Below are 25,064 nucleotides of genomic sequence, written 5' to 3' on the forward strand. Positions count from 1 at the left end.
GCCCCGGCCCCGGCAGCGCCCGCCACGCGCGGACCCGCTGCAGCGCCCGCCCCAGCGCCATGGGCGCCGCCATGTCTGCCGGTCATGTGACACGCCCGCCCCGCCCCCCTCCTGCCTTTCCCGCGCGAGCCGGCCAATCGCAGCGCGCCCCCAAGACGAGGCGGAAGGGCCCATCTGCCCCTCGGCCGCGCCAGCTGGGTGCCATGGGGACGGGAGGAGGGGGTGCTAAAGGACCAGGAGTAGGAGCCATCCCAAGACCCCCCAAGAAAGACCCCCCCCCACAGCAGCCCTACATCCCCAGCAACCCCACCCCCCCTCCACCCAAGGACACTGCCACAGGGCAGGGGGAGACTCCCCCCCACAAAGCCCTCCTGTGTCCCACAGCCTGAGCAACACCCCCAGCCCTCCCCAGGCAGGGACAGCTCCTCCAGAGAGACCCCCACACCACTGTCCCAATCCATGACTCCCCCATGTGACCCATCCTCAGAGCCCTCCTGTGTCCCCCAGTCTGAGCAACACCCAGAGACCCCCCTCCAGCCAAGGTACCTCCTTCAGAAAGACCATCCAGAGTGCTCCAGGGCAGTCACTCTGGAGACCCCATGTACCCTGCAGAGTCCCCCTATGTACCACAGCCTGATCAACACTCCAGAGGCCCCTCTCCCAGGAGCAGAGGAAGAGATACCCCCCCACCCAAGTCTGAGCGACTCTTCCAAAGAGACCCCATAGCCAGAGACACCTCCTCATATGCCCCAGGAACTAAGACTACAACTCAGTGCCCTTGATCGGAACACAAATTCATCCTGTCTCTCAGAGACGAGTTAGAATTTAATGAGCATGGTCTGCATGTAAATACTTCACAACAGTACAGAGCAAGTAGTAACGTCTCTGGAGGATATCTGCCATGATACAAATGCAGACATGACTAAAACTCCTTTCCTGCTAAGCAGGGAACTTTACAATCCCACGACACCTCTCAGCACAGAGGCGCTTATTTCTTCTTCTGAACATGGGCGCAGTCATATTTCCCACGCACTATTTTGAGCTTCACCCCCGGCAAGTCCTGTGTCCTTCCACCTTCCACCAGCACAATACTGTGCTCCTGCAAGTTGTGACCTTCTCCGGGAATGAAGCAGACCACCTCCTTGCCGTTGCTGAGCCGCACCCGGGCGCACTTTCTGTTGGCAGAGTTGGGCTTCTTGGGCTTGCGAATCATGGTCTTGAGGACCACGCCCTTGAGCTGGGGGTTGCCAAAGGTGGGGCCAAGTTTGAGTGGGGGAAACTTTGGCTTGCCCTTACGGTGGATCTGGTTGAGGGTGGCCATGGTGCGGGTTTCCAGCTGGCCCAGAGCTTGGGTTAATGGCCATCTCCCTGGTACAAAGGCAAGAGGGAAAGGATTGATACCTATAAGGAAGAGAAGTTTCATTAATTACCACTTGGGAACAATCTGACTAATCCAAGCTGACATCCCTTTCTGTACCAATGGTCCATCTATTGCTGTAGGAGACCAGAACAATGGTCCATCTATAATAATGCCTAGCTCTTACCTAGCACTTTTCATCCGTAAATCTCAAGGCACTTTATAAAAGAGGTTATCATCCCCATTTTACAGATGGGAAAACGGAGGCACGTGGCAAGACAGTGACTTGCCCAAGATCACTCCGCAGGCCAGAGACAGAGCCAGGAATAGAACCCGGGTCTCCTGAGTTCTGCTCTAGTGCTCTTTCCACTAGGTATTATGTCTCAGGCTGTGCTGGGCTCAACTTAGTAGAGCATCAGACATCTTTCTAATCCATTATCCCACCTCTTACCATGCTAGATAGGACCATGGTACCCTGCCTCCAACCCGTGCTTCAGAGAAAGGCATGGACCCCTGCCCAATTATTCAAATTGTGCAACCCTGGGATTATTTCTTCCTGTCCCCCAGCTGGTTGTTCCTGAAGCAACAAAAACGGTAAGAGATTTAGAACAGAGTTTCTCAACAACCAGTCCGTGGAGTGGCGCTGGTCCCTGAGATCTCGCTCACACAGTTTAGGAGGCAGCAAGACCATCCCTGGTATCGAAAAAAGTTGAGAAATACTGATTTAGAAGACCTATGGGGAAAGGCTGAAAGAACTGGGCACGTTTAGTCTAGAGAAAAGAAGACTGAGGGAGAACAAATATGTACAAGGTGTGGGGGAGGGCCAGCTCAGTGGTTTGAGCATTAGCCGGCTAAACCCAGGGTTGTGAGTTCAGCCCTTGAGGGGGCCACTTAGGGATCTGAGGCAAAAATCAGTACTTGGTCCTGCTAGTGAAGGCAGGGGGCTGGACTCTCAATGACCTTTCAGGATCCCTTCCAGTTCTATGAGATATACCTATCTCCATATATTAAAGACGACTAATCAATTGTTCTCCATTTCCTCTGAGGGGAGGACACAAAGGAACCAGATTTGTTTCAAGGGAGATTTTGGTTGTATATTAAGAAACTTTCTAACTCCAAGCATGGTTAAGTACTGGAACAGGTTACCAAGGGAGGTTGTGGAAGCCCCGTCATAGTCTAACCTTGCTTAAAAACCATGAAGCACCTGCCAGGGATGGTCCATTGATAGTTATGCCTGCCGCCTGCCTCAGCACAGGGGAAAGGCTAGATGACATCTCCAGGTCCCCTCCAGTCCCATATTTCTATGAAGACTGGGAGCCAGTATAGTTGCTAAATGCACTTTTTGCATAGCAAAGCAATACAGAACAATGCTCCAGAATCAGACTCAATGCAATGAACAGAAACAGATACGTACTCCATCTCAAAGGTGATGCCAGCAACCTCAGGAAACCCCTGCACGACATTCTCCGCATTAAAAGCTCACTAAAGCCCCAGAGACCATGAATACAAGTCCCCTGGAAGAAAGGAAAACAGGAAGTTAATATTTCTGGAGGGCAGGAACGCCAGCTACCACATTGATAGGCAAGGTCTTAGTCAAGTGAGACAAGATGGTTTATGGGACTGGTAACTGACTACAGAGCTTATCACTTTAAAATCACTAGCCCAGAAGAAAAGCGGGTGAGAACTGTTACTATCTGACAAGGGTTTGTTGCTGTACGTGTCATGAGTCTGGCAAGTCTCTGCCCACTTCCTAGGCAAAATGACGCATCCAGGTTACAAAGCTCCTTTGCCAAACACTAAACCGTCACAGACCCACTTTCTTAGAGCAGATTCCTGCAGATTCAGATTGAATGGTCCAGTGGTGCATGTGTATGTAAGGCTTAGCCTGTTTTCTACCTGTGTAGGGACACACCTGGCCCACCAGGGCTGAGAATCTAACAATGGTTTTGAAAAAGGGGGCACAGTAATGGGGGCAAGGAAGGGGTGTGTGTGGGGATTTTTCAGCAGGACAAATCACCTGGTTTGGGGAGGGTACAAATCCCCTACATGCCCAAAGCCTTTGGGAGGGGAAGAGCGGGACAGGCATCAGATTGTGAAAAGGGGGGGGGGTCACCCACATCCATGGAGGAGCAGCTAGGAGGGGACCACAAATGGAGAGGAGAGGAAATGGGGTCCTCTCCCCAGCCCCGGAGTAGTAGTTGGGGGAAGGGAGGCGGCTGAAAGGCAGGGCACCAAGTGGGGAGGGGAACCCCACTCCCAATCACAGGGGAGCAGCGGGGGGGGGGAGGGGGAGAAGAGTGAAATAGGAAGGAACTAGGGACACCAGGTAAGGCGGATGGGACCACACAGCAGCTGGGAGAAGACTAGAGAGCGGTCTGGGCACCAGATGGGGGGTGGGGGGGGAGTATCCCCCAACCACAGAGGGGCAGCTGGGGGAGGGGGGAAGCTGGCAGAACGGGAGATGTGTCCCCCCCCCGGCCCACGCCCCGGAGAAGCAGCAGGGGGAGGGGGTCCCCCACAGCCCAGCAGTTATGGGGTCACCGGGACCCCGCCCGCCCGAGGAGCCGCTGGGGAGATGGAGGGGGCCGGGCACCAGGCAGGGCTGGAATGTTTGTGCCCCCCCGGGAACAAGTAGGGGGAGGGGCCAGGGCCCTAGATAGGGGAGGGGGCTGGGTCCCCCCATGCACCGGTGGGGGAGGGGCGGCGCAGCCCCTCGCTCTCCTTCCCCCCCACACTGACCTCACTCCGCAGCCGCCATCTTGCCGCCGCCCGCTCTCTGATTGGTTACGACCGCGCCGCCTCTTGGTTGGCCACACGGGAGCCCCGCCCCGCCTCTAGCGGCGGCGCCACCGTTCTTGATTGGTCGCGGCTGGACTCGCTAGGGCGGGTAGGCGGAGCGCTGCTGTCGCTCAGGGAGTCTTGCTCCATCTGATTGGCCGGGTAGTCTAGAGGCTGGATCATGGTGGGGTCCTACAGGAGCGCGCTGGGGTCATTCCGCGCACCAGTCACAGGCCTGACTGCAGCGCAGCCTGGTGATGGTGGGGTCTAATGGTTAAAGCACGGGAGCCAGGACTCCTGGGTTCTCTCCCCAGTTCTGCTGCTGAGCCCTTGTGTGAGCTTCAGGCCACGTCCTCTTCCCCTCTCCTGGCCAGAGCTTGTCCCACTGCAGAGCGGGAGGGAGGAGAGAGGCCGGGGCAGTGGGGCTGGGTCGCTCGCTGCCTGGGGAAGGCTTTGGGGAGCCTAGGGGCACCAGCCACACCCAGCGCACACACCCCATTACTGGCTGTCAGGGGCACCGTTACCCCAGCAGTGAGTGACACTGAGGCAGCTGCCCCCCAGCGATGGTTCGGCCTTTCGTTGCCCCGGCCAGCTTCCCTGGGAACAACATGTCCCTGCAGAGCTGTCTCAGGCTTCACACGCTGTTTCATGCACCCCAGTCCCACCTGCACAATCCTGAGCTTCGCCCCCACTCTGAGCATGCCGGGCAGCAGCTGGACCTCACTGAGTTGAGCAGCAGCATCTCCTTGGATGGCTTCTCAGCAGCTTGAAACCTGCTGCTCAGGGAACACTGGGGGCACAGCTGCCTGCCCCTCCTGGGCCAGGCCACCCAGTACAAAGTCGGGGAGAAGAGGGGGAGCTCTCCCTCTACAACCCCCACATGCATCATTTAATTACCACCACACCTCACTGCAAACTCCTGTCTGCTGCCTCCTGCTCTCTCTCAGCTGTGTCTGGTTCCCAATTTTCTTCCTCTCTTTGACAGGAGAAGAACTGGGCCATTCAGCTTGGGCCTGTCTCACCTTCAAGCCAGCTGAGCTGTGAAAGCACCCACACCACATGCTGTTCAGAAAAGCACTTTAATCTTCATTAACAAGCCACACAGCTGGTTGTATCATATTCAGCGACTCAATTTTGGGACAGAGCCCTGTGAAACTGACCAGCTAATACTGTCCCTGGCCCCTCTTTTCCAGTGAGGGACCAGCTCAAACCTTCCATGCCCTTTTATTAAAACAACTCAGGCCAACAGGAAACCCGTTAGCTCTCTCAGTAACTAATCTACCAGGAATTTCAGCCCAGGCCCATGGGATCATTTTAAATAACAGTCTGGCCCAAAGGGCCACTATCCATCCCGGCTCTCTGTGCACCAAGGGAACGGGTTGGGAGGTTGCTCAGCACTAGGACTGAATAGCTACCCTAGCTCCCTTCTCCTTCTCTCCGGTGTAAATCAGGCCTAAGTCCATTGGAGTCAGAAGGCCTCTTTCTTCACTCAACCATTTGAGCAGTAGGAGAATCAGAACCTCGGACTTCAATGGGGGCAGAATTTGGGGGTTTTTTTTGAGAGAGGTAACAGAGCACCAGATCCCCCAGCATCACGCCTCCAAGTCAACAGGACGATATCCCCTGCTGGTGTAAGCGAGCAAAGACATCAATAGCAGGAATTGGTTAATATCAGCGGAAGTTCTGGCCTGTCTGTAGTAGTAGGGCTGAGACCCATCCTGATGACTACACGCAGGACCAGCTGACGCACTGAAGGCCGTCGCTGGACCATGTGGCTCAAATTACTCCCCAGTCCCCTAAAAGGGTCTTCCCCATCAACCCCTGCTGGGAGTGGGTTCTCCGACTCCCACCTATAACCCCCTGCCCATGCCCCGTGATCATGCGTTAGTACAAGTGGGTGTAAGGCAAAGTCCACTCCTCGCCCCCCCCCCAAAATGGGGAGGGAACTGCACCAAAGCACTGCTAGACCCCCTTTCTGGTCTCATGTAGACCTGTGTGAAACTGGAGTCACTCCACTGGAGTCTTTCCAGATTTAGACACCCGTCAGTTACTTCAGAATCCGACCCTTGGTGTATGTCAGCAAAAGGTCTGAGTGGCTACTACGCCCAGCTTTGCTGGGATCCGAGTGCAGTGAGAACAGACCTGAAGATTATGTTTCCCATAAATTCCTGGACAATGAACAAGCAGCTGTTTATGTTTGTCTAGGGTCTGCCCTGTATGGTATTCTCGTGAGCACTGCACTACCCATAGCTTGCAGGAGCTGGGTTCTAATCCCCCTTCCCCAGAACCATGCAATCTAAGTAGCATGGGAGGTGGGAGGGGTATTTTGCTCACCTGCCTGTGAATTTGGATACACATCAGACAGGCAACACCACAGGCATCAGCTGGCAGAAAAAACTCTGAACACATAGAACACACAGTAAGATCCCAACCCCCTCTCTGCAGCTTCCTAACGGAAATGTGGCAGAGACGATCTGAAAATTCCTCATCATGGTGGTTAAAAAACCACCTCAAACAACTATTTTTTTAACCCCTACGTGGCTCTGATGACACAATCCCAAAGCCCCCCAGACAGAGGCACAAGCCCAATTGTTTCCATCTTTAATTGTTTCCCCCTCAAGAGGGGGAGGGATAGCTCAGTGGTTTGAGCATTGGCCTGCTAAACCCAGGGTTGTGAACTCAGTCCTTGAGGGGCTGCTTAGGGATCTGGGGCAAAAATTGGTCCTGCTAGTGAAGGCAGGGGGCTGGACTCGATGACTTTTCGAGGTCCCTTCCAGTTCTAGGAGATTGGTAATAATTGGAGATATACCAAAGACTTGTTGCTTCTGCTGTGCAGGGGCAGGTTCACACTGACTGAAGTCAGGTACTAGGAACCTAAAGATTCGCCACGGTGCTCTTTGGTCCTGCGCAGGACGAGCCTGGCCAGAAAGAACGGACTGGAAAAGCTCCTCAGGCAAAGGGGTGTATTATTTCAAGGAGATGCATCCCCCTGATTTGTTCTCAGACAGGAGAGGAGCTCGCGGAGGCAAATGGAGATCATCATTCCGGCTCACGTGAGAGATTCATGGGGACCCGCTCCTGGCTCTCAGCTGAGCTTCACCATGACAGTGGAGTTGGTGATCCGTGCGCCGTAGTTTCCTGCCCAGAAACGAGTGTCCTTCCCTTGGTGGAGGAAATGCACATACCGCACTCCGCGGCCGTACTGCCTGAACCGGTGGGACACCTGGGAGGGAAGGGAAAGGAACCCAAATTGACCTCTGGACCCTGTCACAAATCTGTGTGCTCCAGAGAGAGGAAGCAGGGGCTACACTGACTGGTGACGATATTCTTGCAGGGCAGGGGCTGGACAAAACGGAATAGCTGCTGTGCAGCGAGAGGGGGGTCGGAGAGCAGGCCTGCCCCACATTCCCCCCAAGTGGTGGCCTAAGTTCCCAGTAAGGTGTGCAGCTGCGCAGCAGCCTATTGAGTGCTGGGCAGGCGCTCAAGGAACCTGCCCGGCCGGGGCGCCTCTCCCCTAACTCAGGCCCGGACCTGCCACGGTCATGGGAGGGGTGGCCTGAACCAAGCCCCGTCTGGGACCTCCCTCAACCAGGGAGAGAGATACCCCAGCCCTGGCCTGGCCCTCCTGTGGCCGGGGGATGGGCGCCTATCCCGGGATGCCAGCCCCAGAGCTGCCGCGGCAGGGAGAGGCACCGCTCTCCCCAGCCCAAGGGCTGCTGCGGGGGGAGCCCTCACTCCCTGCCATAGCCATGGAGCACCCTCCTGCACCCCAAACCCCTCATCCTCAGCCCCACTGCAGAGCCTGCACCCTCAGCCAGCACCCTCACCCCCTGCACCCCAACCTTCTGCCCCAGCCCTGAGCCCCCTCCCACACCTCCCCTCCATATTGGTGCACATAACCAGGGTTGATAAAATTCAATGGTTTTTAAAAAAAAATTAGAAAAAAAACATTTTTGATAAGTTTCTTCCTCAAAAAGCATTTTATCTAAAGATAGTTTTAATTAAGATCTCTCTGGGCTATAATGTATCTCACCATGGAAGAGGGATTATAAATTCTAACTCTATGGTAGGAGACAATGTATTCATGTCATGTTGAAGAAAAGCTTTGTAAAGGAGTTCCAATAGTTCATGCATTAGCGACCCAAGTTTATGGGGTTTCAAGAGCTTCTGTATAGATTATTTAGGTCAGAGATGGGCAAACTACGGCCCGTGGGACTGTCCTGCCCAACCCTTGAGCTCCCGGCTGGGGAGGCTAGCCCCCAGCTCCTCCCCTGCTACCTCAGCTGGCCGTGCTGCCAGGTTGTTGGGGGCAGAATAGATCTGGACAAGGAGAAGTCTGGAGATAAATGTGAGAAGGGAGGCACAGGCAGTAGAAACAAAAGCAAAACTGTCTAAGCAGCATATTCCAGAAGTCTTGAGCTCTTTCTGAGTGTAGCCTTCACTGATTTGAGATCCACCGTACCATTCTCTCGCTAGAAGGGAAAACCTATATTGGCAGCAGGCTGTAAAAGAGACCCAGTCTAGGTCCCATCTATCTCTGAGTTCTGAAGAATGTGTATTAAGGTTATAACAACCAACAAGAATGCACTTGTATGTAGAAATCCATGATTAAAGAGCGTCTTCCTGACTAGTGATTAAATAATAACACAATTCACATAACTAAATTCATTCCGCACATGGGTGGGAAATATTAGAGGGAGCACTGGCAGTGACAGCCATCCCTGAGTCTGGGCCCGGCTCCAGCCGCTTGCAGAATTCGGAGGAGCCCTCTCGAGCGTCATGTAACACGAGTATCCGTGCACAAGTGGGGCCATTCCTGCCTCCTTCCTGGCCCTGGTGCAGCTGGATGCAGAGTTTTGCCTGCAGACTGGGGCGGGCAGGAACAGTATTTTTGTTTTTGTTGCACTGACTAGGCCTAGCCATCTGCCGCCTGTGGCGGGCTAGTGGATAGAGGACTGGATGTCAGGAGACCCATGTTCAATTCCTCTCTCTGCCACCGCCACCTGCGCCTCCAATAAAACATACATAATTTTACAAATTACACCCACTTCATCCCTACCACTTTTCAGTGGTAGATCTCAAAGTGCTTTACAATAGAGCTTGGTATTGTTATCCCCCTTTCACAGGGAAACTGAGGCACAGGGAGGGGAAGTGACTTGCCGACTTGCCAGTGGCTGAGTTGGTTCTAGAACCCTGGTGTCCTGACTCCCAGTCCCTAAATGTTCCTAGAGAGCTGGCAACGGGGCCGGCTCACCTGGTGATACTGCGAGTCACTCGACAGTGGTAAGCGATGGGGACCAGCCTGGAATTCAGCGATTACAGTACTTCTGTTAGCAGCCAGGAGCTTGACGCAGATGGAGTATTCACAGCCAGAGTCATGCCGGGCGCCCCACCTGTGGGACGGGAACAGACGTTGGGGAACTAGGAACCTCGGGGGGCAGCAAGAGGGAGACAGGACACAGCCCCCCGAATGTAGAATGTAACAGAAATCTTGGGAACACACACAGCTGAATCCAACTCATGCAGCACCACCGGCTTTTTGGTCCCCATCAATCAGGGGATTGCACCAGCATCTTAGCTCCAAGCACTGTAACATCCTCACCCGCTGGTCTTGTCTAGCCCAGCAACTTCGGGGAAGCCCGTCTACAATCCTAGCCAGCAAATCCAAGAACAGACATCACCTGTGACATGCATTTGACGCAAATCCCTGACCAAGAGTTGGGCTGGAGAAACTCACTGTTAATTAAAGCAGTGAGACGGGTTGGATTTTTGAGGACTAACAGGGCTCCCAACCCACATCTCTGGGTCCTCCGAGGGGACCTCCAGCAAAAAAACCAAATAAAATAAGGTTCAACAGGCTTGATATTTTTAAGGCTTAAAAAAAAAAAACCCAACAACCCCCAAACAAACCCAAACCCTTTGATTTTGAGGCACAGGTAGGGGCCCATTTTTTTTTCTTTAGGGAGAAGAGGGTGAAATTTACCAATCGGAGATGTAGATTTCCGGTTGGTAGGTATCCAGCAGTTCTTCCCACAACCCCTCCTCTAGAAGATCTACGAGCTGCGATTTGACGCACCAGCTACAGAGGGGAAAAGGAAACTCTAATGAGATATTTCCAGAACACCTAACTGAGATCACAGCCACGTCGTGCTGGGAGCTGCACAGACTCTGTGGCTGCTGGGGGCGGGGAAGGGTATTAGTGGACAGCTGTTGAAATCCTACTGTAGATAAGGCATCAGTGGTTTTAATGTGTTGGCAGGTCAAGATGAACTCTAGGAAGAGACGATCGCTGCTTGGGGCGGCGGAATTCCTAGAGCTGCCCCTGCCTCCCTGAGCGAAACAAACTCTCCCAGTAACAGTGCACCGTACTGTAAAACTGAACCCACGCTGCTGGCGGCTGCTGCTAGCACAACTCTCTTCCCAACGCCGGACGGACAGATCTGTGCCGGCAGAAATCTGTAGTGTAGCCCTGGCCTAAATCCAGAGCCACTCCGGATTTACTGGTGTGTACATATATTTGGGACATCACAGTACAGGCTGCAGGGCAGACTCAGGCCTGGCATCTCCGGGTCTCATTTATGCTGGGTCGATCCAAGTGACTCTGGATTCATAGGAGCACCCGCCAGACCAGCACCGATCTGGCCTTTGGAGAACAGGGAGCTTTCTGCCGCATGGGGAAGGTGGTGGGCAAACAGGAAGGCCCAGGGGACAGACTCACTCAAAGGATGAGACGAAGCAGGTCTGGGCCGGGGCGCCCTCCACCGGGCAGATGTTGTCTTCCACATTCCAGCCATTGCCCCCATGCTGCACCTGCCAGTGAGAGAACTGATCTGTGGGAAGAGGATGTGTCAGGGGGAGGACGGGGCGAGGTGCAGTGGGAGCTGGTTTGATGGGGCCAGGGACAACGCCCTGCTGGGCACCCATTCCCAGGGGAGGGGGAGGAGCGAGTTAATGTGGCTCTTGAAAACAAACAGGGAGAGAAATAAATATGGGGGGGGGTTACTGGGGAGGAGGGAGACTCCACCTCCTTTCCTGACACCCCTCCCAGACCCCCAAATACCTTTTGACCCCAGTGCCCCCGCCACCCCCTCCCCCACCAGTACTATTTCCTCCTCCCCCACTCTGGTGCTCCCTCTCCCTTGCCCCCCCCAACCCACACTGTCCCTGGTGCCCCTCCCCACATACACACTCCTCAGTGCTCCCCACTCACCTCCTGCTCTCCCACCTGCTCCCCCTCCCCCAGCACCTGGCACTGGCCACTGTGGGAAGACAGGACACTGGGACAGATGGAGCACGGGTCTGACCCACTGGGGCCGATCTTACGGTGACCCCCCCCGACTCTCCTCGCCTCCTCCCATGACCGGCTGCCCCCACCCATGTTCCCACCCGTCCCTACCCCCTTCCCTCGCCCCCGGGGCCGGCACCCACCCTGCCCGCAGGGGTTCCGGAGCAGGTTGCGCCCGAAGGGTTCCAGGAGGCAGATCCGGCTCCACTGCGGCGGGGGCAGAGGCGGGCGGCCGCCAGGGTGGCCCCCAAGCCCGGCCGCCTCTCGCCCTGCAGCCGCCAGACCGTGGGCCCGTCGATGAGGTCCCGCCAGCGGCGACACACCGGCCGGCAGCGGGTCACCAGGGCGCGGCCCGGGACCCAGCTCAGGATCCGCGCCAGCAGCTCGTCCGGGAGCTGGTCCAGGTCCAGCGGGGCCGGGGGAGACGGGCGCGCCCCGCTCGGCCCTTCCCCGAAAACAGCGAAATGCTGCAACAGCTGCAGCCGCCGCCGCCGCCGGTCAAGCCGCGCCCTGGGCAGGGCAGCCCGGCTCGCGCCCTGCCCCCTGTCCGGGGGGGGGCGGCTCTCCCCCTGGGTCGTGTCTGGGGGGGCCCGGCTCTCCCCCTGCCCCATGTCCGCGGGGCGGCCTGGCTCGCTCAGACCCAGCTACCGCTCCTCGCTGCATCCGCCCGTATGATCCCGACCCCGCCTTGGAGCCGCCCCGGCCTCGTTTACACGGCTGCAAAGCGAGCACCGGGTCCCGCCCCTGCAAGCCAGGGGGCGCCTGAAAGAGACTGCGGGAAACTCCCCCAGCCCCGGGTTCCCCGCTCAGCCCCGCTGCGGGATCTGGCACCGGCTCTGGTCGCCGGCTGGTGTAAATCGCCCCCCCCCCTCCTGCCCCCCTCCTTCACCTGGCACTGGCCACCTTTGGGAAAGCTCCCAGCCTCCCCTGCTCCCCTGGAGCGGGGCAGAGAACGCAGGAGTCCTGGCTCCCAGCCCCTCTGGCTCTAACCCAGGGGTGGCTAAACTGGGGCTCAGGAGCAACATGGATGCGGCTCCTTGTATGCAGTAGTTTCCCCTGGAATTGAAATTAGGGGGGTGTTTGAATTTACAGGGGGGGTGTTAGGGCCAAGGAGACATATGAAAGAGATATGAATAAATGTTTTGTTAGGATAATGCAAATTTAACATAAGGAGAATGCAAGTTACACCAAACCACATCACAGGTCTAGAGTTCTTACAAAATACAATTTAAAAAAAAGTATTTCATTTAAATCGACTTTTGAAAAGTAAGCCATCATGGGATAAGAGGGAAGTCCTGTCATAGATCTGTAACTGGTTAAAATATGGGAAACAAAGGGTAGGAATAAATGATCAGTTTTCAGAATGGAGAGAGATAAATAGCGGTATCCCAGAGGGGTCGGTACTGGGACCAGTGCTGTTCAACATACTCATAAATGATCTGGAAAAATGGGTAAACAGTGAGGTGGCAAAATTTTCAGATGATACAAAACTATTCAAGATAGTTAAGTCCCAGGCAGACTGTGAAGAGTTACAAAGGGATCTCACAAAACTGGGTAACTGGGCAACAAAATGGCAGATGAAATTCAATATTGATAAATGCAAAGTAACGCACATTGGAAAACAATCACAACTATACATATAAAATGAAGGAGTTTGAATTAGCTGTTAACACCAAAGAAACAGATCTTGGAGTCATTGTGGATAGTTCTCTGAAAACATCCACTCAATGTGCAGCGGCAGCCAAAAAAGCAAACAGAATGTTGGGAATCATTAAGAAAGGGATAGATAATAAGACAGAAAATATCATATTGCCTCTCTATAAATCCATGGTATGTGCACACCTTGCATAATGTGTGCAGATCTGGTCACCCCTTCCCAAAAGAGAGAGATTGGAAATGGAAAAGGTACAGAGATGGGCAACTGAAATGATGAGGGGTATGAAACAGGAGGAGAAATTAAACTGACTGGGAATTTTCAGCTTAGAAAAGAGATAACTAAGGGGGGATACGATAGAGGTCAATCAGCCCAGGCTAAGTACAGTTCTACAGACCTTTACTCGTACAATAAGAACAACATTTCATCCCCCCACATTCATAGAGTTGGAAGGGATCTTAGGAGATCATCTAGTCTAACTGCTGCTCAAAGCAGGACCCATCCCCACCCAAACCACCCCCTCAAGGATTGAGCTCACAATTCAGGGTTTAGCAGGCCAATGCTCAAACCACTGAGCTATCCCTCAAGTGATTTGTAACCCAACCCCAGCCAAAATCTATCACTTGGGCAACACAGCTCTGTTTGCTGGCTCCCTAGATAGATTAGGTGTGAATGTAAACACAATCTGGTCCTGAAGCCTTTCCCCCCAGCCCCCAGCTCATCATTCGCTGTCAGGGAGAGCTCATTTAGAGTCTGCTTACAAATCATCATTTGAAATTAGTAGGTTGGCCATCACTGAAATGAACACACTGACATTGTCATAAAAACCAGATGTATAAAGGAAGCTAGTCCATGTTCATACTTTTAAAATCTAGTACACTTTTTCAGATCTATGTATTTTATCATACACTATATATGCTTTTAAAGTGTGTTTCAATTTCAATTTCCAAACAGTCACTAAATTGGCATGTTTCAGAGTAGCAGCCGTGTTAGTCTGTATCCGCAAAAAGGACAGGCGTACTTGTGGTACCTTAGAGACTAACACATTTATTTGAGCATAAGCTTTTGTGGGCTACAGTCCACTTCATCAGACACATAGAATGGACCATATAGTCAGGATAGATATATACACACACACACACACACAACATGAAAAGGTGGGAGTTGCGCAACCAACTCTAAGATGCTAATTAATTAAGATGAGCTATTGTCAGCAGGAGAAAAAAAAAACTTTTGTAGTGATAATCAAGATGACCCACTTAAGATACCTTGACAAGAAGATGTGAGGATACTTAATGTGGGGAAATAGATTCAATGTGTGTAATGCCTCAGCCATTCCCAGTCTCTATTTAAGCCTAAATTGATTGTATCTAGTTTGCATATTAATTCACGTTCAGCTGTTTCTCGTTGGAGTTTGGTTTTGAAGCTTCTCTGTTGGAAAATTGCCACCTTTAAATCTGTTACTGAATGGCCAGAGAGGTTGAAGTGTTCTATTGGTGTTTGAATGTTATAATTCTTGACATCTGATTTGCATCCCATTTATTCTTTTGCATAGAGACTGTCCGGTTTGGCCAATGTACATGGCAGAGGGGCATTGCTGGCACATGATGGCATATATCACATTGGTAGATGTGTAAAAGCAGCAAAGAGTCCTGTGGCACCTGATAGACTAACAGACGTATTGGAGCATGAGCTTTCGTGGGTGAATACCCACTTTGTCGCATGCATGAAAGGAAGGGGGAGAGCTCTTCCCCTACAGCCCCCACATGCATCCTTTAATTACCACCCCACCCCACTGCAAATGCCTGTCCACTGCCTCCTGGTCTCTCTGAGCTCTGCCTGGTCCCCAAGTTTCTTCCTCTCACTGAAGGGAGAAGAACTGGGCCATTCAGCTTGGGCCTGTCTCACCTTCAAGGCAGCTGAGCTGTGAAAGCACCCACACCACACGCTGTTCAGAAAAGCACTTTAATCATCAGTAACAAGCCGCACAGCTGGTGGGATCATCTTCAGCGACTCCATTTGGGGACAGAGCCCTGTGAAACTGACCAGCTAATACTGTCCCTGGCCCCTCTTTTCCGTTGAGGGACCAGCTCAAACCTTCTATGCCCTTTTATTAATAAAAACAATTCAGGCCAACAGGAAACCCGTTAGCTCTCTCAGTAACTAACCTACCGGGGATTTCAGCCCAGGCCCGTGGGGTCATTTTAAACAATAACAGCCTGGCCCAAAGGGCCACCATCCATCCCGGCTCTCTGCGCACCAAGGGAACGGGCTGGGAGGTTGCTCAGCGCTAGGACTCAATAGCTACCCTAGCTCCCTTCTCCTTCTCTCCGGTGTAAACCAGGCCTAAGTAAATTGGAGTCAGCAGGCCTCATTCCTCGCTCACTCAGTTCTGGCCTGTCTGTACTAGTAGGGCTAAGACCCATCCTGATGACTGCACGCAGGACCAGCTGATGCACTGAGGGCTGTCACTGGCTCATGTGGCAGAAATCAGACCCCAGTCCTCTAGAAAGGTCTTGCCCATCAGCCTCCCATCAACCCCTGCTGGGAGTGGGCTCTGCGGCTCCGCCTGTAACCCCCTGCCCACCTGGGTGAATCTGGAGTCACTGCACTGGAGTCTTTCCAGATTTACACACCCGTCAGTTACTTCAGAAGCTGACGCTTGGTTTATGTCAGCAAAAGGCCTGAGCATCTACCCTGCCTGGCTTTGCTGCGATCGGAGTGCAGTGAGAACAGACCTGAAGGTTACGTTCCCCAGAAACTCCTGGACAATCAACAAGCGGCTATTTACCTTTGTCTAGGGGCTGCCCTGTATGGTATTCTCCTGAGCACTGCACTACCCATAGCTTGGAGGAGCTGGGTTCTAATCCCCCTTCCCCAGAACCTTGCAATCTAATTAGCACGGGGGACAGGAGGGTATATTTTGCTCACCTGTGAATCTGGATACACATCAGACAGGCATCAGCTGGCAGAAAACTCTTCCATTAACAGACCACGCAGCGAGCTCCCAACCCACCTCTCTGCAGCTTCCCAACAGAAACATGGCAGAGACGATCTGAAAATTCCTCATCCTGGTGGTTAAAAAAAACCCCACCCTAAACAACTATTTTTTTAACCCCTTCATGCTCTGATGACACAATCCCAAAGCCTCCCAAATAGAGGCACCAGCCCAATTGTTTCCATCTTTAAAGTCTTGTTGCTTCTGCAGTCCAGGGGCAGGTTCACACTGACCGAAGTCAGGCACTAAAGATTCACCACGGTGCTCTTTTATCCTGCGTGGGATGAGGCTGGCTAGAAAGAATGGACCGAAAAAGCTTCTCAGGCAAAGGGGCGTATCAATTTCAAGGAGACGCATCCCCCTGATTTGTTCTAGGACGGGAGAGGAGCTCGCAGGGGCAAATGCAGATCATCATTCCGGCTCACGTGAGAGATTCGCAGAGACCCGCTCCTGGCTCTCAGCTGAGCTTCACCATGACTGTGGAGTTGGTGATCCGTGCGCCGTAGTGTCCTGCCCAGAAATGAGTGTCCTTCCCTTGGTGGTGGAATTGCACATACCGCACTCCGCGGCCGTACTGCCTGAACCGGTGGGACACCTGGGAGGGAGGGAAAAGGAACCCAAATTGATCTCTGGACCCTGTCACAAATCCGTGTGCTCCAGAGAGAGGAAGCAGGGGCTATACAGATTGGTGAAGACATTCTTGTAGGGCAGGGGATGGGCGTCTAGCCTGCAGCCCCAGTGCCAGAGCTGCTGCCGCGGGGAGAGGAGCCTGTCTCCCCAGCCCAAGTGCTACTGCTGGCAGAGAGAGCTGTGGGGGGGCCTCTCTCCCTGCCATAGGACCAGAGCACCCTCCTGCACCCCAAGCCCCTCATCCCCAGCCACATCCCAGAGCTCACACCCCCAACCAGAGCCCTCACCCCCTGCACACCAAGCCCCTCATCCCCAGCCTCATCTCAGAGCCCACACCCCCAACCAGAGCTCTCACCCCCTGCACCCCAACCTTCTTTCCCAGCCCTGAACCCTCATCCCCAGCCCCACCCTAGAGTCCAAATCTTCAGCCAAAGCCCTCATACCCCTGCACCCAAATCCTCCATCTGCCCCATTCCTGAGCCCCCTCCCACACATCACCTCCAGAGGGGTGTACATAACCAGGGTGGATAAAAATAAATTATTAAAAAAAAAAATCAGATTTTTTTTATAAAATGCTTTTTGAGGGGAAAAACATCTAAAAATCATTTTAATTAAGACATTATAGCTCAAAGATCTCTCATCATGGAATAGGGATTATAAATTCTATCATGTGAGACAATATATTCATGTAATGTTGAAGAAAAGTTTTGTAAATGAGTTCCAACAGTTCATGGATTAGGGACCCAATCTTATGGGGTGCCAGGAGTTTCTGTACAGATTATTTAGGTTAATCTTTCTACCTACCCAATGGGACTCAGAGCTCAGTTTAGAAGATACCATCAGAGATGTTTAGTTTTGCAGTTCTCAAACTGTTGATTTGTGTCTACAGAAATAACATGCTTGTTAACAGCAAAAATGTTTTTAAGTAAATAACGTATAGAGGTGAAAAATAACAAACCTCAACCCTATTGTCCCTCTGCAAATTGGTGTACACACAGTCAGTCCCTTAACTCTCTCTAAAAGTGCAAAGTTTCAAAAAGTTCAGTGAATAGAACTGTTGGGGGCGGAATAGATCTGGACAAGAAGTCTGGAGATAAATGTCAGAAGGGAGGCACAGGCAGTAGAAACAAAAGTGAAACTGTCTGAGCAGCATATTCCAGAAGTCTTGAGGTCTTTCTGAGTGTAGCCTTCATTGATTTGAGATCTCCTGTACCATTCTCTCGTTAGAAAGGAAAACTTATAATGGCAGCAGGCCGTAAGAGAGACCCAGTCTGGGTCCCATCTATCTCTGAGTTGTGAGGAATATGCATTAAGGTTATAACAACCAACAAGAATGCACTTTTATGTAGAAATCCATGATCAAATCGAGTCTTCCTGACTAGTGATTTACATAACACAATTCACATAACAAAATTAATTCCGCACATGGGTGGTAAAAAGTAGAGGGAGCACTGGTGGTGACTCCCGTCCCCGAGTCTGGGCCCGGCTCCAGCCGCTTGCAGAATTCAGAGGAGCTCTCTAGAGCGTCACGTAACACGAGTGTCCGTGCACAGGTGGGGCCATTCCTGCCTCCTTCCTGGCCCTGGTGCAGCTGGATGCAGAGCTTTGCCTGCCGAGTGGGGCGGGCAGGAATAGTTTTTTTGTTTTTGTTGCACCGACTAGCCCTAGCCATCTGCCGCCTGTGGTGGGCTAGTGGATAGAGGACTGGATGTCAGGAACCCCGTGTTTTATACCTTTCTCTGCCAGCGCCACTCACGCCTCCTCTCCTCCGTGTTAAAACATACACAATTTACAAATTATGCCCACTTCATCCCTACCGCTTTTCAATGGTAGATCTCCAAGCGCTTTACCAAGCTCCACTGTATCAGGGTGACCAGACAGCGAGTATGAAAAACTGGGACAGGGGGTGGAGGGTAATAGGCGCCTATATTAGACAAAGGCCCAAACATCAGGTCACCCTACTTGGTCTTGTTATCTCCCTTTCACAGGGAAACTGAGGCACAGGGAGGGGAAGTGACTTACCTAAAGTCAACCCAGTGTCTGAGACGGTTCTAGAACCCAGGGGTCCTGACTCCCAGTCCCTTAATGTGCCCAGAGAGCTGGCAACGGAGCCGGCTCACCTGGTGATACTGCTGGTCGTTCCCACCCAACAGTGGATCGGGGTTGGCCTGGAATTCAGCGATTACAGTACTTCTGTTAGCAGCCAGGAGCTTGACACAGATGGAGTATTCACAGCCACAGTCAGACCGGGCGCCCCACCTGCAGGACGGGAACAGACGTTGGGGAACAAGGAACCTCAGGGGGCAGCAAGAGGGAGACAGGACACAGACCCCAAATGTAGAATGTAACAGGAATCCTGGGAACACACACAGCCGAATCCAACTCATGCAGCACCACCGGCTTTTTGGTCCCCATCAATCAGGGGATTGCACCAGCATCTTAGCTCCAAACATCCTCACCCACTGGTCTTGTCTAGCCCAGCAACTTCAGGGAAGCCCGTCTACAATCCTAGGCAGCAAATCCGAGAACAGACATCACCTGCGACATGCATTTGACGCAAGTCCCTGACCAAGAGTTGGGCGGGAGAAACTCTCTGTTAAAAATCCAACCCTTGTCACTGCTTTAATTAAGGGCTAAGAGGGCTCCCAACCCACATCTCTGGGTCCTCCAGGTTCAACAGGCTTGATATTGTTAAGGCTTAAAAAAACAACCACCCCTAAACAACCCCAAACCCGCAGAGGTCTTATTTTAATCATCAGAAATCAGCAGCAAAGACACAAATCCATTTCTTTTAGCAGGTCACAATTCAGGCCTCTAGGGAGAAGAGGGTGAAACTTACCAATCGGAGATGTAGATTTCCGGTTGGTAGGTATCCAGCAGTTCTTCCCACAACCCCTCCTCTAGAAGATCTACGATCTGCGATTTGATGCACCAGCTACAGAGGGGAAAAGGAAACCCTAATGAGATATTGCAAGAGCACCTAACTGAGATCAGGGCCACTTTTCCCCTCTGAGCAGCGCCCAGCACAACCGAGGCACAGACAGAGGAAGTAGTTTTTCCTCAAGGTCACACAGCAGAGCCAGGAACAGAGCTCAGGTGTTCACGCCTCCGGGCACTCCCCCAGTACAGCTCTCTGTGTAGACAGGCAAAGGTGCCATAAGGCATGACTTGAACTCATGGGGTCAGCTCCCCCAGTGCAAATAACGCCTGCTATAGGAGTTTGCTGGGGCAGCTACACCCGGGGCTGGAATCGGGGCAAATCAGAAGTGCAGAGAAGGCCTCGTAAATCTGGAGCGACACCGTTCCCAGTTCTCCCTGCCGACACTTGGGTAGAGTGTACGTGTTCATGTGTCATGATGACACAAGGGCAGCACTGAGTCAGAGCCTGCATCTGATCTTGGTTATATCGCTGCAATTCAGGAGCGACTACGCAGAAGTGACTCCAGATTTACTTAGGGCTTGTCTACACTTTCAAGTTTCTGCGCAGTGAAGCAGCTTTCTGCACTCAAACTGCAGACATGTCCACACTGCCAAGCCACTTTGTGCACAGAAACTCTGCAGGTGCAGCGCTGCAAAAAAACCCACCTCAACGAGAGTCGTAAGGCTGTTTGCGCACAGGCTCCAGCGCTCTATTGCCAGTGTACACACTTGATTGCTATTGTGCTGTAACTGGCTTCCGGAGCTGTCCCATAATCCCTCAAGGGACATCCCAGGGTTTCCCCCTTCCCCTGCTTCAGGCTGGTTGCTTCCTGCCACTGTCTGAGCTTACAAGACAGCCTGCTGGCCCCCTCTCTGTCTCCCCCAACACACTGCCTCTCTCCCTCCATACACACCCACCCAGCCCAGTTCAGCTGAAAAGCAGCTGGCAATACAGTAGGATGCCCTGGAACAATGGGATTGGGAAACCTGCATCATGTGACGTTGTGCCTGCCCATGAGGCATTGCAAACCCTTCCTGAAGTGCCCTGCGGCCAGTTGCACAGTGGGATAGCTCCCACAATGCACTGCTGTCTTTGCCCTTGCATGACCTGCTAGTGTGGATGTGCTCCAGCATCACAAGGAGCACAGTGTGGACACCCAACAGCAGTTTAATTCCAGCGCTTTAATAACTGTGGAATAACTTGTGGCGCAGAAACTTGCCAGTGTAGACACACCCTTAGACCATGTCCGCTGTAGGAGCCCTTTGCCGGTATAAGAATCCCAGGATACCCTGTTGGCAGATAAAACCACCCTCTGAGTAACAATGCACCGTACTGTAAAACTGAATTCACACTGGCTAGCACAGCTCTCTTCCCAATGCCTGACCGACAGATCTGCACTGGCAGAAATCTGTAGCATATCCCTGGCCTAAATCCAGAGCCACTCCGGATTTACTGGTGTGTACACATATTTGGGACATGACTGTACAGGCTGCAGGGCAGACTCAGGCCTGGCACCTCTGGATCTCATTTATGCTGGGTCGATCCAGAGTGACTCTGGATTCATAGGGGCACATGCCAGATGAGGACCCGTCTGGCCTTTGGAGAACAGGGAGCTTTCTGCCGCACGAGGAAGGTGGGGAGCAAACGGGAAGGCCCAGGGGACAGACTCACCGAAAGGATGAGACGAAGCAGGTCTGGGCCGGGGCGCCCTTGACCGGGCTGCGGTTCTCTTCCACCTGCCAGCCATGGCCCCCATGCTGCACCTGCCAGTGAGAGAACTGATCTGTGGGAAGAGAATGTGTCAGGGGGAGGACGGGGCCAGGTTCAGTGGGAGCTGGTCTGGTGGGGCCGGGGACGACGCCCTGCTGGGCACCCATTCCCAGGGGAGGGGGAGGGGTGAGTTAATGTGGCTCTTGAAAATAAACACGGAGAGAAATAAATATGGGGGGGGGTTACTGGGGAGGAGGGAGACTCCACCTCCTTTCCTGACACCCCTCCCAGACCCCCAAATACCTTTTTACCCCAGTGCCCCCGTCACCCCCTCCCCCACCATCGCTAATTTCCCCCTCTCCCGCACTCTGGTGCTCCCTCTCCCTTGCCCCCGCCAACCCACACTCTCCCTGGTGCCCCTCCCCAGACACACACTCCTCAGTGCTCCCCACTCACCTCCTGCTCTCCCACCTGCGCCCCCTCCCCGAGCACCTGGCTTTGGCCACTGTTGGTAGGCATGACACTGGTACAGTTGGAGCACGGATCTGTCCCACTGTGGCAGATCTTATGGTGACCCCGACTCTCCTCGCCTCCTCCCATAACCCCCCCCCCCCACGTTCCCACCCGTCCCTACCCCCCTTTCCTCGCCCCCGGGCCGGCCCCCACCCTGCCCGCAGGGGTTCCGGAGCAGGTTGCGCCCGAAGGGCTCCAGGAGGCAGATCCGGCTCCACCGCGGCTGGAGCGAGTAGCGAGCGGCCGCCAGGGTAGCCCCCAAGCCCGGCCGCCTCTCGCCCTGCAGCCGCCAGACCGTGGGCCCGTCGATGAGGTCCCGCCAGCGGCGACACACCGGCCGGCAGCGGGTCACCAGGGCGCGGCCCGGGACCCAGCTCAGGATCCGCGCCAGCAGCTCGTCCGGGACCCGGTTCAGGTCCAGCGGGGCCGGGGGAGACGGGCGCGCCCTCCTCCGCCCTTTCCCCGAAAACAGCGGGATCCTGCAGCCGCAGAAGTCGCCGCCGCTCAAACCGCCCCCTGTCCAGAGCAGCCCGGCTCCCGCCCTGCCCGGGGGGGGCCGGCTCTCCCCCTGCCCCGTGTCCTGACAGGCCCGGCTCTCCTCCTGGCCCATGTCCGCGAGGCGGTCTGGCTCGCTCAGGCCCAGCTGAATCTGCTCATGTGATCCCGACCCCACCTTGGAGCCGCCCCGGCCTCGTTTACACGGCTGCAAAGCGAGCACCGCATTCCACCCCATTTAAGGCTGCAAAGCGAGCACCGGATCCCGCCCCTGGAAGCCAGGGGGCGCCTGAAACAGGCTGCGGGCAACGCCCCCAGCTCCGGGTTCCCTGGTCAGCCCCGCTGCAGGGTCTGGCACCGGCTCTGGTCGCCGGCTGGTGTAAATCGCTTCACCCCCAAACCCGCTGTCTCTCGTGCCCCCCTCCCCCGCACAGTGCTCCCCCAACTCCTCCATCTGGCACTGGCCACTGTTGGGAAAACTCCCAGCCTCCCATGCTCTCCCAGAACTGGGAGAGAACCCAGGAGTCCTGATTCCCAGCCCCCTCCCTGCTCTAACCACTAGCCCCCACTCTCCTCCCAGAGCTGGGATAGAACCCAGGAGTCCTGGCTCCCAGCCCCGCTGCTGTAACCCAGGGCCGGTGTAACCACGAGCGGCAGGGGAGGCCGCGCTGCTGCTGCTGCTGTTTCCCGGCCCTGCCGCACGGCACAAAGGACAGAGGTAGACGGGAAACAGCAGCGCGGCCTCTCCTGCCCCATACTGGGCTACGCTCCCCGCCTGCCCCTGCTGCCGCCTTGGGCCAGGGCCGCCCAGAGGGGGGGGGGGGAAGAGGGGCAATTTGCCCCAGGCCCCGGGTCTCACAGGGGCCCCCATGAGTGTTTTTCGGGGCCCCTGGAGTGGGGTCCTTTACTCACTCCAGGGGGCCCGGAAAACTCTTCCTCTCCCGTCTTCGCCGGCGGAGGGGGGGGTCGTTCCGCTCCGGGTTGGAAGGACTCCCCACCAGTGAATTATCGCCGAAGTGGGACCCGCCGCTGGGTCTTCGGCGGTAATTCGGCGGCGGGGGGCCCTTCCATTCCGGGACCCGCCGCCAAAGTGCCCCGGAGACCCGCGGCGGGCCCGCTTCGGCGGTAATTCGGTGGCGGGGCCCCCCCGCTGCGGGTCTTTGGGGCACTTCGGCGGCGGGTCCCGGAATGGAAGGGCCCCCCGCCGCCGAATTACTGCTGAAGCGGGGGCCCCCCGCCGCCGAAGACCTCGGGCCCCCGGAATCCTCTGGGCGGCCCTGCCTTGGGCTCCAGCCGCCCAGCTCCCCCGGAGCAGTGCCCAGTTCCTGCTGCTCTGGGACGGCAGTTGCAGGGTCCCAGCCGAGCCCAGCCCCTTGCGTCTCCTCCGCGGCGGCGCCCCCACCCGCATCCTCCTGGGTGGCCACAGCGGCAGCGGTGGGGAGCCTGAGGGGAGGAGTAGCCTCCAGACACGCGGGGGAGACTCGGAGGTGAAGAGGCTGCTGGCAGGGCCTGAGCGCTGGAGCCTGACAGGTACCTGCCCCCCAGACCAGTGAGTGTTACCTGCCCCACCAGCCTCAGTGCGCTGTCAGCCACCCCAAGCTCACTGGGACACCAGCACCCCTTGGCAAAGGGCCCCCAGAGCTTCACAAACAGCTGTCACCGCAGGCCTGACAAACTCACTGCACCCCACACGCGTCTTACAGGGCACTTGCCCACCAAGAGGAATGTGGACGGGATCTACACAAGGCTGGTAACTTGTCAAGAGTGAGAATCTTTGTGAGATGTGGGCATGGGTAATCCTGAAGGAATCCTGTATTTACCTTCAAAGTCTGTTTTAGAAACTAGTCCCCAGGGGATAATGGCCCTTTGGGGCAAGGGGGATTTTCACACTGCCTAACCTGGCTGTGATGCAATGCAAGGCTCAGTTGTTTAGCTTTGCACAATAGTAAGACTTTGAATGGGACACCATCAGAGGCAATGGCAAACCATTGAAACGCCTTAAAGGTAAAAAAGAAACATCACAACAGCCGTTACCCATTCTGACAGGCTGTTTATAATGCTAAGTTTACTAGTTTTCGGAGGTTGTTGGGGCGAGGTGCACAAGGTGGACGTTTTGCCCAGGGCACAAAATATCCTTGCACCGGCCCTGCTCTAACCACTAGACACAACTCCCATTCCAGAGCTGGGGAGAGAACCCAGGAGTCCTGAGGGCCCCTCCTTTAATTTTCACCCCCTCTCCCTATCCCAGCATCTTTTCCCATGTGTGGCTTTTGCCGTCTGGCAGCCTGGGCACATGCCCTGTCCAGAGAGTACGGCTCTGCCCACCCCTGCCTCCCCTCCAGCCCCAGACCGGGCTGGCTGGCTGCCACCAGCTCGCCGCTCAGTGCTTCCTGCGGCCTGACGTCCTTCCGCCCCTGCCCTGCAGCACCGGCTGGTTGGGCTGCGGAGGGAGCCCAGTGCGTGCATCGAGCTGGCCGGGCTCAGCCCTGGGAGCGCAGCGGGGGAGCCCTGGCCTTGCGGGGGGCTGTGGAGCGAGGTAAACGCGAGTGCGGGGCTAGGGAGACCCCTGGCCGGGCAAGAGTGTGTGAGTGAGGGGTTAGAGCGGGGGGGGGGGGCTGGGAGCCAGGACTCCTGGGTTCTATCCCAGCTCTGGGAGCGGGGTCTATTGGTTAGAGTAGGTCAGTGTTATTGATCTCCGAGGGCTGGTTTCTATTCCCTGCTGTC

At 54.8% G+C, this 25,064-nt stretch overlaps 3 protein-coding genes across 7 annotated transcripts in view; all 3 read right to left on the reverse strand.

The window, feature by feature from the left end:
* Positions 1 to 798: 798 nt before the first annotated feature.
* Positions 799 to 4,235, reverse strand: MRPS12 (mitochondrial ribosomal protein S12). 2 transcript variants are annotated; one of them, XM_039510588.1, is made up of 3 exons: positions 4,097 to 4,235; positions 2,772 to 2,871; positions 799 to 1,368 (listed from the first exon to the last, which is right to left on the reverse strand). In XM_039510588.1, the coding sequence occupies exons 2-3, from the start codon at positions 2,827 to 2,829 to the stop codon at positions 989 to 991; spliced, it is 438 nt and encodes a 145-aa protein (XP_039366522.1). In that variant the 5' UTR covers positions 2,830 to 2,871; positions 4,097 to 4,235; the 3' UTR covers positions 799 to 988. The 2 variants fall into 2 exon arrangements, with proteins under 2 accessions (XP_039366522.1, XP_039366521.1); XM_039510587.1 differs by having other exon boundaries at positions 799 to 1,401; positions 4,097 to 4,231.
* Positions 4,236 to 5,686: 1,451 nt separating this feature from the next.
* Positions 5,687 to 25,064, reverse strand: part of LOC120388630 (F-box only protein 17-like) — a 39,414-nt gene continuing 20,036 nt past the window's right edge. Inside the window, exons 5-6 of one of the 4 annotated variants that reach the window (XR_005590621.1) lie at positions 7,157 to 7,358; positions 5,687 to 6,534 (exon numbers count right to left, since the gene is read on the reverse strand). Coding sequence is in view for 2 of the 4 variants with exons in the window: in XM_039510582.1 (XP_039366516.1) it covers positions 7,221 to 7,358 (138 nt within the window). In the remaining 2 variants the exon portion in view is untranslated. Of the gene's footprint in view, positions 6,535 to 6,944; positions 7,359 to 16,034; positions 16,668 to 25,064 lie in introns of those variants that run through there. The other 3 variants (XR_005590620.1, XM_039510582.1, XM_039510583.1) reach the window with 3 other exon arrangements.
* The window catches only part of LOC120388631 (F-box only protein 17-like), a 29,022-nt gene continuing 9,644 nt past the window's right edge, over positions 5,687 to 25,064 (reverse strand). Inside the window, exons 6-7 of the mRNA XM_039510584.1 lie at positions 6,470 to 6,534; positions 5,687 to 5,761 (exon numbers count right to left, since the gene is read on the reverse strand). Of these exons, the coding sequence (XP_039366518.1) occupies positions 6,516 to 6,534 (19 nt within the window). The 3' untranslated portion in view covers positions 5,687 to 5,761; positions 6,470 to 6,515. The remainder of the gene's footprint in view (positions 5,762 to 6,469; positions 6,535 to 25,064) is intronic.

This window comes from Mauremys reevesii, linkage group 22, assembly GCF_016161935.1.
Source record: "Mauremys reevesii isolate NIE-2019 linkage group 22, ASM1616193v1, whole genome shotgun sequence".
In the NCBI taxonomy this organism is placed as follows: Eukaryota; Metazoa; Chordata; order Testudines; family Geoemydidae; genus Mauremys; species Mauremys reevesii.

Bases quoted from the DNA above. Each gene is read 5' to 3' on its own strand.
- MRPS12 (XM_039510587.1), bottom strand. From the start codon at position 2,829: ATGCGGAGAATGTCGTGCAGGGGTTTCCTGAGGTTGCTGGCATCACCT. The intron at 1,402-2,771 runs GTACGTATCTGT...TCTTCCTTATAG, and splicing joins GGCATCACCTTTGAGATGGA to GTATCAATCCTTTCCCTCTT.